The following is a 13,777-nucleotide window of genomic DNA, read 5'->3' as shown; positions in this document are numbered from 1 at the left end:
AGCCCATAACTGATATACATAATATGCTTGGCTTGCAGTCCTAGTGTCTTTCCATAAATCTAACCAGCACTTTTATAGTTGATACTTGATATCATGTGTCTAGTTACATGATTACAAATTGTAGTGCCAATTAAAGAATTCAGATGAACCGACAAATAGTGAAAATACAAATGCTAAATTTTGTAAAAATCTGCTGTCAGTGGTCTTGGTATATATACGTACACAAGAACAAGATGAATATCATAGGTACTTAAATATATTTAAATAATGTACTTGTGTAGCTCATTGGAAGTGACGCCTGCATCCTCTACGATAAGCAGCCCGAAGATAGACTTAAGTTCAAGTCCAGTCGCCGACTGGAGGAAATTATTCTCCGAGTTGGTCCATCTCTGGCATGGCAAGCGGTTTTTCCCCTCACGGAAACTGGGTTTTTCGCCCAGTAAACTCAAGAAAATCGACCATAGAATCCACGTTACTTCAGATAGCAACACATCCTGTTAGGATTAGGTACCAAGAGAAGGCAGCACTTGTTTGCTGCCTATAGTGATAGTCACTTGCCAGCGATCTGGCTACTGGTGGAGATTGAACTGCCCACTTCGTCTCCAAAAGCTAGATAGGGTTAAAACGCCTTGCCTACTCCCTATAAGGCATCAGCTGATTTTTTTTTAATGACAGAGAAATGGAACAAATAATATAATAAAAACACACCCTGACCCACTCAAAATTAATACTAAAACTGTTATTCATTTCACCACCATTCGAGGTATTAATTCAAATTACCGATATACATACATCACCACTTAGACATCAAAGCCTTTTTTTTTTCTGGAAACTTCAGTTGGTATCCTGTACGACCAGTCCAATTGAACTATCCTCTATTGGTCGCAAAACAAGACAAAACATGCTTTTGTAAAATCTGATATGCTGTCAAAGGCTATCCAATTTAATCTTCACTTTCGATCTGCTCTGGTTCAAGATTTGCTTAGCCTTTATTTGCTGCTTTTACCGATCTCTAATAATCCTGCTCTCCTTTTTGACCACCTATAACTAAAAATCGATTTCTTACAAACTAATTACCCAAACCGTCCTTCTCAGACTAATGTTGGATCCTCCTACTCCAACCTAACAGTCATTATACCAACGTTCTCGACCTTTACTTAATTCTCTCTCCAAATATATATATATATGCTGTCGATGTCTGCTCTCCCCCTTTGCAACTCTGACCACAATCTTATTCGTTTCCTCTGCAAATCTTCGCATACCCTATGGCAACATAACTGTGCCAACCTCTGGAATTTTTATACTGCTTTGCTTCCATGATCCAAACACCGTCATCAAACTTGTATCCAAAATAATCCTCAATGGAATGAGCCTTCATTCCCCACTCCACTGCAAACCCCAACCTGAATCTGGTTCTTCTCAAACAAAAAGTGAATCTGCTGTCCATAATAAAAACGCAACTTAGGTTCAATGACTTTCAAGCTTTCTGGTCTCTAGCTAAGGGTGTTGGGCATCACTTCTGTCCTTCCATGTTACCACCTCTCTTGCATCCTGGTGGCACTATGGTAACCTTGCACAAGGAAAAGGACCTCTCAGCATGGTTTTAACTCCAACTTGTGTCTAGATGACCAAAACACCTCCCATACCCCCAAACTGCCCATTGCATGCCTCACCTGAACTTTCATCAAAAGGACATCAGTAAAACCTCTCACTAATCTTGATACTAAGGCTTCTGGTTCAGATGGTATTTCTCTAGAACTGATGCAGACATCCTGCATCGTCTATATCTATATAAACTTTCAATATTCTACTGGTATCTACCCAACAGCATGGAAGCCTACACATCCAACCTGTACCCCAAAAGTCAGCCATCTAATTTTCGTCCCATTGCTCTCACCTCAGTACTTTCAAGTGATGGAGGTTATCATCAACCAACTTCATTACCTGGAGACTAATCAGTTAGTGATCAATATGAATTTTCTGCCATTCTCGTTCTAAAACCAACCACCTAGCTAATTTCACCTCTGAACTCTAGGCCATGGGAAGATTTGGAAAAACTCATGTTATCAGTCTCGATATTTCTAAGGCATGATCGCATCTGGCACTGAGACTTCCTGAACAAACTGCCATCTTATGGCCACCCTTCTAGTGGTTGGATTGACAGCTTCCTTACTGGTCATTCATTGTCATGGTGGATGACTTCCTCTAATCATTTTCCTATGAATGTTAGTGCCTCAGGGTTCTGTGCTCTTATGAACACTGATCCTCCATAGGTCAGTCGGTATAGACAAAGCCCTTTGGTTGGAAAGACCTGGATTCGATTATCGTCCAAGATGTGAGGAACCTTTATCTGGTCTCTTTCGATTCAATGTGAGTTAGCTGGCCTTATAGAGGTAGAGGGTTTATTTTTCACCTGGAAACTAGTTTTTCATCCTTCAAAACAAGCCTCAACATGCTGAAATGGGCTAAAGACAATAGTAAATTTCAATGCCAAAAAAACTCAAAGCCTTTCCTATGGATACTTCCAATAGGTATGCCAAACTATTATTCTAAAAGACAACTAGTAGTAACCATCTACATGCAGTCAATTTTCAATTACACAACTTTGTTCTTACTTTCATATGGAACAGCCAGTAAACAGTTCCTAGAAACTGAAGCCACTTAAAATGTCAAAATTTCATCTAATTAATCCTCAGCCAGTAATAATCATCATGCAAGGTAACTTGTAAGTTTCCAGAACCTAAGTATCTTGTTCACAACCATGATTCTAGGATAAGGCAGTTAGCACTCTGCCTGTTAACAGAAACAGAATGTGCAATTTGTAAATTGCACATTCTGTTTCTGGTAGGAAAAAATCTACCTTAGTATAAGGCTCTCATATTTGAATATTTGAAAAGCACAAATAGATTCTTTGCATCCCAAGTGGGGTTCGAACCAGACTTTTCACTCAATGGATTTGATCTACAGTGAGTGATCTATACAACAATACTAGCAGATTATCACGTGTTTTAAAAACATTCCATTTACTAAGCAAAAAAATTTTACTTTAAATTTTAATAAAAATCTCAGCTTCCACAATTCCCATTTCTCCTTGAGTGTTGGAAAGCTGTTGCCTGTTGTGGCTGTAATCTGGCTTCTTTGAAAGATGGTTAATGTTCTAGATAGTGTATGTCATGGTTTGTCTGCTTTGAAAGATGAGGCAATTTCCCCCTCACCTCTGTACGTGACTAGCTAATTCCAATTCACCTGAAAAGCCTTGATGAAATGAATGTTCTTTGCATAGAATTCAAATCCAGTACCACAATTCCCTTTTCCTAAGAAAAGGCATCAAGAAAATGGGCTAGACAATCAACTGCCATTATATAAAACCTAAATGAAGTCAGTTGTTGAGATTTCTGCACTACCGTTGTACACATACTCAAATCAAAACATTATGGCCTAATGCACTATCGTTTTGGGCCTCCTCTGATTCTTTCCAAGCAATGTTTTCTTTATTTTGATATAAAACCAACTTTGCCTTCTCTGAAAAAAGCAAAATAAAGTTCCTCCTTAAGCAACATATAGTAAAACTGCTCATCTACAGCAGCATGTTTCAAATCACTTAACTCTCACTACAGCAATTACTCCTTAACTACGCAGGTATTTTAAGAAATTATGGCCAGGACGGCATATTATGTCTGTAATGATGTTCTTCTGGTCACTTGACCAATTTTGCAGGGTGAAAAATACTGCTCCTGTCAAGTTGAAAATCGCTGATAAAGGTCTTTCATATCCTAGAGCATTCACCCGGGTCTTTTCAACTAATCTTGATCAAAACACAACATCCAATAGCCTAAGGCACACAAATGTATGCAAAAAACGAATCTGGATTGGAGGAAGGGGAATGTTGGCCATTGAAATTTCTCTGTTCATTTTTGAAAGTCTCCAAATTAAATCCTTCTAGAATGGTAAAAATTACATCACAAAAGGACATATTCATCATTGTTTTCTGGATATCACACCTATATACTGATTGTATAAAAAATTTCTATGTAAACAACTGTGATGAAAGAAGACAAATAGCATACAAGTATTAAATAACCCCCCTAAAAGATAAAAAAAAAAAAAAAACCATCTTTTTTTCCAAATTTAGTTTATTTTTCAAACAGATACTAAATTATTTAAGCCTGTCCAGGGACAGGTGGTTTCTCTCCTCCTTTCTGTTCACTGTAAGGCTGGGCAGGAAGAGTTTCTTCTTTAGGTTCCACAATACTGACATTATCAGGAAGAGGATTCTTTGGGCCAGTTTTCCCATTTGGATCCCAAGGAAGCATAATCTTTACTTTAATTCCCAAAACCCCTAGAAAACAATAAAAGATCTTTTATAAAGCTGTGGGCAAGAGGAAAATGCAATAATCTTTTTACACTGCATATAATTTAGATCGTTTACATTGCATGTAATGTGAGACTTCTTGCTTTCATTTTCCAAGCATTAAAATATGATTAACTAAAAAAAGTTTTATTTAATAAGGATATTAGACATCAATCTTTTTATAGGCAAATGAAAGAAACAGTCTTGAATTTTAGGCAGAGTTTTATGAGAATAAACCTTCAACAAAAGCACTACCTTGGCTTGCGCTACTTAATACACGGACTCCACCCAAAAGTCAATACAATCACCTTTTATTAGTGCACTGATTAGGTTGGTTTCACTAGGTCTGGCAATGATTTCAAACTGCTGGCTCTCAGACTAGGCAGAAAACTAAGAGGTCAAAAACCCTTGCATCAATACCAGAGCAGTCCCATTGTCAGATTTAACTTTCATAAATTCTCAGTAGTGTTAATTTATTTAATGGTTTTAATTTAACAACAAAAGAATAAGAAAATAATTAATATATTTAACTTGTTTGCTGACATTTTGCTTTTGTTATATCCAGCATCTTCAGAGCACAAAAAAAAAACTTTGTCACAGTATATGAACAGCAACAATCAGTTAACAGTGCAATGGACAACACAAGGAACTCAAGTTTCTTGCCACCATCTGTTGTTGGATAAAGAGTATCCAACAACAAGTATTAATTTGATCTTAAAATGACTGTCTCCCAATTATTTGTAAAGTGATGCAGCCATACCAGTTGAGTTTTGGGAAATGTTTTAAACCTGTTGCTGATTCCAAAAACAGTCTCCTGAAAGTTTTCACTTGGTTATACTATAAATTAAAAGATTCCAAGAAATTATATTCTTGATTTCATCCTTTATCCAAGTGCAAACAAAATATACACATGAAGTAACTTCACGACTGGGCTACTTGTATACAGAAGCTAATGACTTCACATCGATTGTCTTAGTATCCCATAATGCAATGCACACATCCTTATGGACAATTATATAATGCTATGCATTATGGGAAGGGTCACTACACAAATCAGTTTTGACCTTATTAAGGTATCATTAGTGGGAGCCAGACTTAGAAGCGATATCAAGGTTGAAGTAATGCAGAAGTCATATTTCCATATACAAGTAGTCACACCTTATTACTAAAATACTCTGGATAAGAGATAAATGTTGAAAGCTGTTTTTACTTGGTTATACTATAAATTAACTTAAACCTGGATATCACTTTTGGGTCTGGCTCCCACTGATGAAACCTCAATAAAGGTAGAAACCAGTCTGGGTAGTGGCCCTTCCCATAATGAATAGCATTATACTTGTCCATAAGGATATGTGCATTGCATTATGGTTTACTAAGACAATTGATGTGAAGTCATTAGCCTCTATATACAAGTAGCCCCGTCATGAAGTTACTTCATGCAAAAACTTTGCTTGCACTTGGATAAAGGATGAAACCAAGAATATAATTTCTTGGAATCTTTAATTTATAAAAAGTCTCTGACTTCTGTTTTCTTCCATTTGATCCTGTGTGATGGAACCAAGGCATGGTCTGCTAGTTCAGACTTACCATATGCTTACTAGATAGTGCCAAACGTATTTTTTATGTTCTCCAAAGCAGATGTCAAAAGTCTATCCATAATAAACCAGGATGTGATAAATGAGTTTGTACTTAGGGAGTGTATGCGAGTTGCAAATTTGATGTATGGTTTCAATTAGTGGAGCTGATTTTTTAAGTATTCTAGATGTTTTTTCAGATGTGCTCAAATGTATTGGATGGTAATGGTTTTGCTGTAATCTTGTGTATGAGGCAATGAAGGGGATTATAGCCAACAACTAAAAAAGAACAATGTAGGTAAGCAAGTTCAGTGGCAAGAGCATTATTGTTGGAATAGACGGCTCTATGAGTTTTTTTTTAGGATACCATATTGTTGAGCTGGATGGTGTGAATGTGCAAATGTATGTGTAGGTTTTTTTTTTTTTTTTTAACAAACAGAAAAAGCCAGGAAGAATAAAAGATAAAATAGGAAGACTTGTGATTAGCATATTTAGGAAGAGTAGATGTGCGTTAGATTAGTGTTCCATTGTGAACTGGATTTTAGGGTATTTGCTATTTAAATGCACAAAAAATATATATAATGTGTATGGACCATGTGGCCAAATAGCAAACATCAACATAGTGCAGCCAAATTACCAGTTTGAGAAGTAGAAATTGGCTACAGGAAAAGAGGGGTCATTTGTATAATCTTCCTTTCCATGTGAAATAACCAGCACATGGTATAAATTTGATTCAATCAAGTCTTGTGTATGTGTGTGTGTGGGGGGGGACAAATCGAGGATCTCAGTTAATAGATACATTGGTGAATAGTAAAGAAATATCAGAATTGAATCATGTCTAAACTTCTTAAAATATCTTTTAATAGTTTATAGGTGAACAAACGGAATTTTTAATAAAAGGGAAGAAATTACCTGTGAGGGAGGGCTAGTAATTTAGCCAAATGTTTAGCAAGTCTGTATGTATGATGGTTTATACCAGGGGTGTTCAACCCGTCGATCGCAGAGCAATTTTTGATCAATCTCTTGTGTACTCCTCCTTACTTACAAATTTAATTAAAACTGAACACATAATATTTTATTTATCATCATTTTGTATTGTGTTTTTAATTCACTTTAAGTGTATTGCTAGTGTTTGTTTATTTTTCGTTAAAATTGTCAAATCAGTAATTTTCTCACAAGTCCGGGTAAATGAATTAATTTGGATCAGTTGAAGTCAAACAGCGAGCCAAGTGAATACGATTACAAGCAAAGTGTAAAAACTCGATTGTAGCTTAAATATTCCAAGCACATTACATTGATTTTTTAGTTAGGTTAAGTCCTATGTGAATATTGTAAAATAATAAACTTTGTTTGTCTTGGTATAGTTCGTATTAGATGTTTTTGTAAATAACTCTTTTGAAGCTAACTGTATATACTGCTTTAATAAGAATATGTTAGAGTAGAGTGTTAAAAACATACGCAAAGTTTTTGTCGGCAAAGCTGTACATAGCGGCATTAGAAAGATTGTTATTGAAACTTGTATGTATGAGAAAGGCTTGCAGGCTCTGTGTAAACATCTCCGGAGTCAGTCAGAAAGAGTTCAAACAACTTTCCAATGGCCAGCAACTTATCAAAAGAAAGCAGAGGAGAACAAAAGGCGTGCCAAACTTGAAACTTAAGATGAAAGACTCATACCGATTCTTTGGGGGGTTGCCAAACTTTATGCAAGGTCTCAGAGGAGACCTAATAAAAAGGGACTGAAGCAAGCAGAAGGGGTCCTGGTTCAAGAATTGCTGTCAGAGAGGAGGCCGCCCGGTCCAGAGTCTCCGTCAGAGAGACTGCCCGGATCCACATTGCTTGAGAGAGGAGTTTCCCGTTTCCAGAAAGGAGCTTCTCGGTTCGAGACGTCGCTAGAGAGAGACTACTTCTAGGCTGCAGACAAGGTTTCAAATTGCCAAAAGGAAGAGTTCCAATTGCTGGAGAAAAGATTCCAGGCCAGGTTAATGTCAGACATTCATCAGTGTGTTGCGTTTTCATTACAATTTGATGAATCAAACGACTTCACTGATATTGCTCAGTTAATGGTATTTATTCGCATGATATTTCAAGATTATTCAATTAAAGAACTTTTGAAAATTATACCATTATTGGAAAGGACTAGGGGAGAAGACATTTTTTTGGCATTTGACGAATTTGTGAAACAAAACAAACTTCTGCTTTTCAAACTTGTGTCTATTACTACTGATGGTGCTCCTGCAATGATAGGCAATAAATCAGGCTTCATTTCATTATGTAAAAACGATGACAAATATCCAGATTTTTTTAACGCACCACTGTATTATTCACCAACAAGTACTGTGTAGTAAGAGATTAAACACAAAAGATGTTTTGGATATTACATTTAAGGAATTTCTGTAGTACAATAATGTTTGCTGGCTCAGCAGAAGTCAAGTTTTAGAAAGATTTCTTGTATTAATTAACGATATAAAAAATTTTCTTGATGAAAAAGGAGATATTTATCCACAATTGAGTGATAAAAGATTGTTGTTACACTTATCATTTTTAGTAGATTTCTGTACAAAATTAAGCAATTTAAATTTAGAGTTACAAGATAGAGATTAAAAATTTAATTGACATGTAAGTTCAATAAAAACTTTCCAACAATACTTACTTTTATTAAAGAAAAATATAAATGACCACGAATTTAGACATTTCCCATAGTTATTAAATTTTTTCAACAAAATCAAGAAATGCTTCGCTATGATTTAAAAGAATTTATTCGTGAAATAGAATTAGTTGAGGAAGAAATAAATTCAAGATTTAAAGATTTTAATAAAACTGAAATGATTGTATCTTTTATCGATAATCCATTTCAAGAAAACGTGAACATCACAGAAATTTCAAATAAAATTAGTGGGCTGTTTGATATAAACCAAGATGAAGTAAAACTTGAGATAATAAACATTCAGAATAGTTTACATTTAAAATCAATAAACAAAAAAGTCATCTGGACGTATACACATGAAAAATTCCCAATAATTGATATTGCGCGAAAAATTCTGTCGTGTTTCGGATCGACATATTTGTCAGAATCCACTTATTCAAATATGACTGTCATAAAAGTCAATTAAGAAACCAAATTACAAATGATCATTTGAATGATTGTCTGCGATTGGCCACTTCTTCATATCAACTTGACTATGAAAATATTGAGAGGTCCAAACAATGCTAAATTTCACATTAACTTTTTTTTTTTTAAATCAATCAGCATTTCCTGTAACTTGTGAGTTTGTAATCAATCTGTTGTTTTTTCTAACTATGGTTTTCCAAAATAGAGAAATAAATATTTTATTCCAATATATATATATATATATTTTTTAGTTGTTTATTTGTGCATAATCAGATATGAGGTTGAGGGAACGTGATCTATATAAGAGAGTAAATCGCCGAATCTTTTATTGTATCTTTTATCGATAATCCATTTCAAGAAACATGAACTTCACAGAAATTTCAAATAAAATTAGTGGGCTGTTTGATATAAACCAAGATGAAGTAAAACTTGAGATAATAAACATTCAGAATAGTTTACATTTAAAATCAATACACAAAAAAGTCATTTGGAAGTATACACATGAAAAATTCCCAATAATTGATATTGCGCGAAAATTTCTGTCGTGTTTCGGATCGACATATTTGTCAGAATCCACTTATTCAAATATGACCGTCATAAAAGTCAATTAAGAAACCAAATTACAAATGATCATTTGGATGATTGTCTGCGATTGGCCACTTCTTCATATCAACTTGACTATGAAAATATTGAGAGATCCAAACAATGCCAAATTTCACATTAACTTTTTTTTTTAAATCAATCAGCATTTCCTGTAACTTGTGAGTTTGTAATCAATCTGTTGTTTTTTCTAACTTTGGTTTTCCAAAATAGAGAAATAAATATTTTATTCCAATATATATATATATTTTTTTAGTTGTTTATTTGTGCATAATCAGATATGAGGTTGGGGGAACGTGATCTATATAAGAGAGTAAATCACCGAATAACTTTTTATAGAAAAGTAAGCTCATGTGGTAAAAAAGGTTGAACACTACTGGTTTATACTATCCAAAATTGGGCATAGAGGTGAATCTTTCAATTTTTGGTGCTCTATACATTCTGGGTGGTTTTATATGAAAAGGCTCAAGTTTATTTAGTTTCTTTAGGTCGTCAGGAAATGCCTTTCTTCACTAATTTACAAACTTTATTCTTTTTTAAGTTAGTAGGATCAAGATCTATAATTTGGTATGTACATCAATCTTGTAAAAAATTGGGCATTCTATTTTCATCTTTTGTTTGATTCGTTATCAGAGTTTCATTATCTTTGTCTGCTTTGGTTATCACAAGATTGCTATTACTGTATAGCTCTTTTAAGGGCCTGATTTCTTTTTCTATCGCTTTTGGGAGATTTGGAATATGTTAAGATGTTATATACATCCGAACAAACATTACTGGATATAACTGGTGGTAGATCGTATATTTTACATTCAACGGACACTGTTATTTTCACTTTTGGAAACTGCCTAGGTGTAATGGCAAAGTTATGACTTTGACTTAGCATGCTAACAGCTTACTTTGTTAGGGATACTTTTGGAGGATTTTGAATTTTTTCTCGTGCCAAGACTACAGTGTAACTATTACCATTCCATACATTCAAGGCACATCCGAAAATATATCTAGAGTACTTAATAAATATCAGCTTCTCACTACATTTAAATCATACATCAAATTGGCAATTCTCATCAATTCACCTAAGGACAAACTCTCTCCTTTATGACATCTACTTCAGAGAACATTAAAAAAAATGCATTTGACACTATCATGGCAAGTCAGGAATAGCAGACCATGCCCTGGATCAAATGGAAGAAAACAAAAAGAGCTACAGAAGTCATAAGTCATTGTTTTTGGAATCAGCAGCAGCTTTAAAACATTCCCCAAATTGCAAGTATGGCTGCATGATTTTACCAAATATCTGGGAGACAGTCATTTTAAGATGAAATTAATACTTGTTTTTTTTTTTTTTTTCTCTCTCTCTCTTTAAACAAAAGATGGCACAAATAAGGACTTTAGTTCTTTATGTTGTCCACTACAATTTTTTAACTGGTCCAACTGTTTTTTTTAGTTTTGTTTTGTGCTCTGGTTAAAACATCAGCAAATAAATATTATATTATTATTCTTGTGTCGTGAACTTTAACATGAACTGCAACACAAGCCTTTCTATTCAATTTTTGATAGGTATTTATCTTCTCTTTAAATATTATCAAACTGAATCCTTTCAGGCTTATACTTCAGTATATTTTCATATTCTATGTAATAAATAACAATGCTCAGGACTAATTACACTAATTAAAATTATTCCCCATTCAAACTGCTCAAAATGAACTACACCTGTTACTCCAAAATCAAGATGGTTAAAAACATTTTCCTTGCCTTATTGAATTAAAATATTCCATACCTCTTATTCTGAGGAACATTAGAACTGAAATTATGTCCAATCACTACCATCCCACATACCTACTGTTGGATTCTGAATAAGAATTGGAAATTATTAATACTTCATTCAAAATCCAACATAATAATCTCTTGTTAATGGCATGCTATTCATATGATTTCTTTCAAGTTATGTTTATTAATATTTATTTGTTTATTTATTATTTTATATGAAGTACAGTTGTAAAAACTATGTATTAAATGTTGCTTATTATTATGAGATTAATGTTACTGATACAGAGATGTATTCAAGATATTCTTCAAAATAAGACTTGATTGGTTGTTGTGAAAAATTATATTATTTTTAGCCAGTGCGTGCTTTAATGCGAGTTACTATACAGTATGTAAGAAGCCAGTTCCGTATCAACAAAACCAGTTAGATCCAGATTTTGGCAGGAAAGGAGAGTAGGATGTCATGAGCAGTACATAGAGAAGGGTAACACAATGGAGGGAAAAAAAAAAAAAAAGGGGGGGAATAACCAGGGCTTGAACGGAGTAGAAAGGACTGGGAACCGCTCTGTATTTTGACTTATCTTTCCTTCGAGCTTGTTTCTTTTATAAATTCCTATCGCCTCAGAGAAGGATAGTGTTGGATGAAAGGATAATAAGAATGAGTAAGAAATATTGAAGGTTAAGCAATTAAGAGCAAGAAGATAAATTCTCCCGAGTTAACTAATCAGTTACTGAAACCCAGGAATATTTGTGTGCTCTCAAAGTGAATGTATTTCAGAACCAAAGAGTGTTTCTAGGATTCTCGACAATGAGGAAGCTATACTGTTTATACTGGTAAGGATATCTTTTCTATGCTTCGTGTGAAGTAGCGAAGCTTGTTTCTGGAGAACACGATATAGTTCATATTGCTGAAATTAACTGTCAAGATTGAATGTGTGATATAGTGAAGCATTTCCTCGTAAACGTAATATATGAAGTATCTCCGGATTAATAGTTCATGTTTAAATGTGTGATATAGTGAAGCCTGTTATGTGAGAATGCAATGTAAAATTGAGACTGAACTTTCTGAGAATTATTGTGTTAGATTGATAAACTTTAAAGTTGCTGAATGAATGCCTGATTTGTGCTTTGTGATTGTTCTGAATAGTTAAACTGAGTCAATATTTAAGTACTTGAACGATAGCTTTTGTTTACAGTGAATTTGTGTTTGGAGTTTTGATAATAAGAAGAGTGGAATATATATGCATAAATGCTAATCGTAAATGATATACTCAGCTGAGTAAATTACTAATGTCTTAATGAGAACTTATTCATTCTTAATTGTATTATCCCTATTGGAAATCCTTGTTTTAAGGTAAACTTATGTGTTGAAGTATTAAATATTTTTATTTGAGTTGAATCTTGTGTTTGCCTGATTTCTTTCATTGCACCGCTCATTAAAATAGTTTGAATCTTAGCAGGAATCCTATATATAATAAGGAGAATTTTGGCCTGAATTAAGTTGATAGTAATTTGTGCTAGCTGATGGTTGATTTCACAACGTTGCTTATGCAACTTAGAATAAAGCGTGGCGCAGTTAAAAATAAATTTTCCCTGTGTTCGAATGTGGAGTCAGTCAACAGCTAGAATATACATCGGAGTAGAAAGCAGGACCCAACAATACATATTGTTAACAAGTATTCAATCAGATTTCAAATGAATCAGGATATGCTAAACAAAGTATGCTCTGTATTGATTGAAACCTATATATTTAATATGATAAAAACACACATCAGGTATCATGCTGATAGGATTAATTTCATCCATGAACCAATTAGCAGAGTGAAATCAGCTAATAGAACCATGTCAACTATGGTGAAAGTGAATATCAAAGCATTAGCAGAAAAGAAATGCAACTAACAGAGCAGCAATTAAAATACCATGTAATATCTGGATATTACTAGAGCTAAGGAAGAAAAATAAAATAAATCAAAACAATCTTCAAAGACAAGAGGATCAGAAAAAATAGATGTTCACTGAAATATTATACTGGACAAATGTTCTGCTTTTTAGAAACTTGTGACGTGAAATTAAGAAATATCAAGACGTTAGCACAAGAAGATTATATTTAATATATTGCTAGATATTTCAGTTTGAAAATCAGGAAACAGTCTTGTACAAGGTAGAATACAAACAACTGATCATTTCACTGAAGAAATGTAAACATAAGGTGCAGAAATAAATTACATGTATAAGTTCACAATGTCATGCAAAAAACTTAAAAATCCGACATGTCTGGATTGGCGCAACACGGAATAGAGACAAACTACAATATTCTTTGGTATAAAACTCTCCTTCTACACAGATGCCAATATAAATTCGAGCACCTATTCAAAGAGA

General features: G+C 34.0%; 1 protein-coding gene across 1 annotated transcript in view; it reads right to left on the bottom strand.

Annotated features, from left to right (window-relative positions):
- Window positions 1-4,115: 4,115 nt before the first annotated feature.
- Window positions 4,116-13,777, bottom strand: part of RpS3 (ribosomal protein S3) — a 59,351-nt gene continuing 49,689 nt past the window's right edge. The window contains exon 5 of the mRNA XM_090395954.1: window positions 4,116-4,339. Within this exon, the coding sequence (XP_090252080.1) occupies window positions 4,161-4,339 (179 nt within the window). The 3' untranslated portion in view covers window positions 4,116-4,160. The remainder of the gene's footprint in view (window positions 4,340-13,777) is intronic.

Source organism: Typopeltis vanoorti, chromosome 7 (genome assembly GCF_054136105.1).
Source record: "Typopeltis vanoorti isolate ZY-2024b chromosome 7, IOZ_Tvanoo_1.0, whole genome shotgun sequence".
NCBI lineage: Eukaryota > Metazoa > Arthropoda > Arachnida > Uropygi > Thelyphonidae > Typopeltis > Typopeltis vanoorti.
This window is presented reverse-complemented; position numbering and strand designations above follow the sequence as displayed.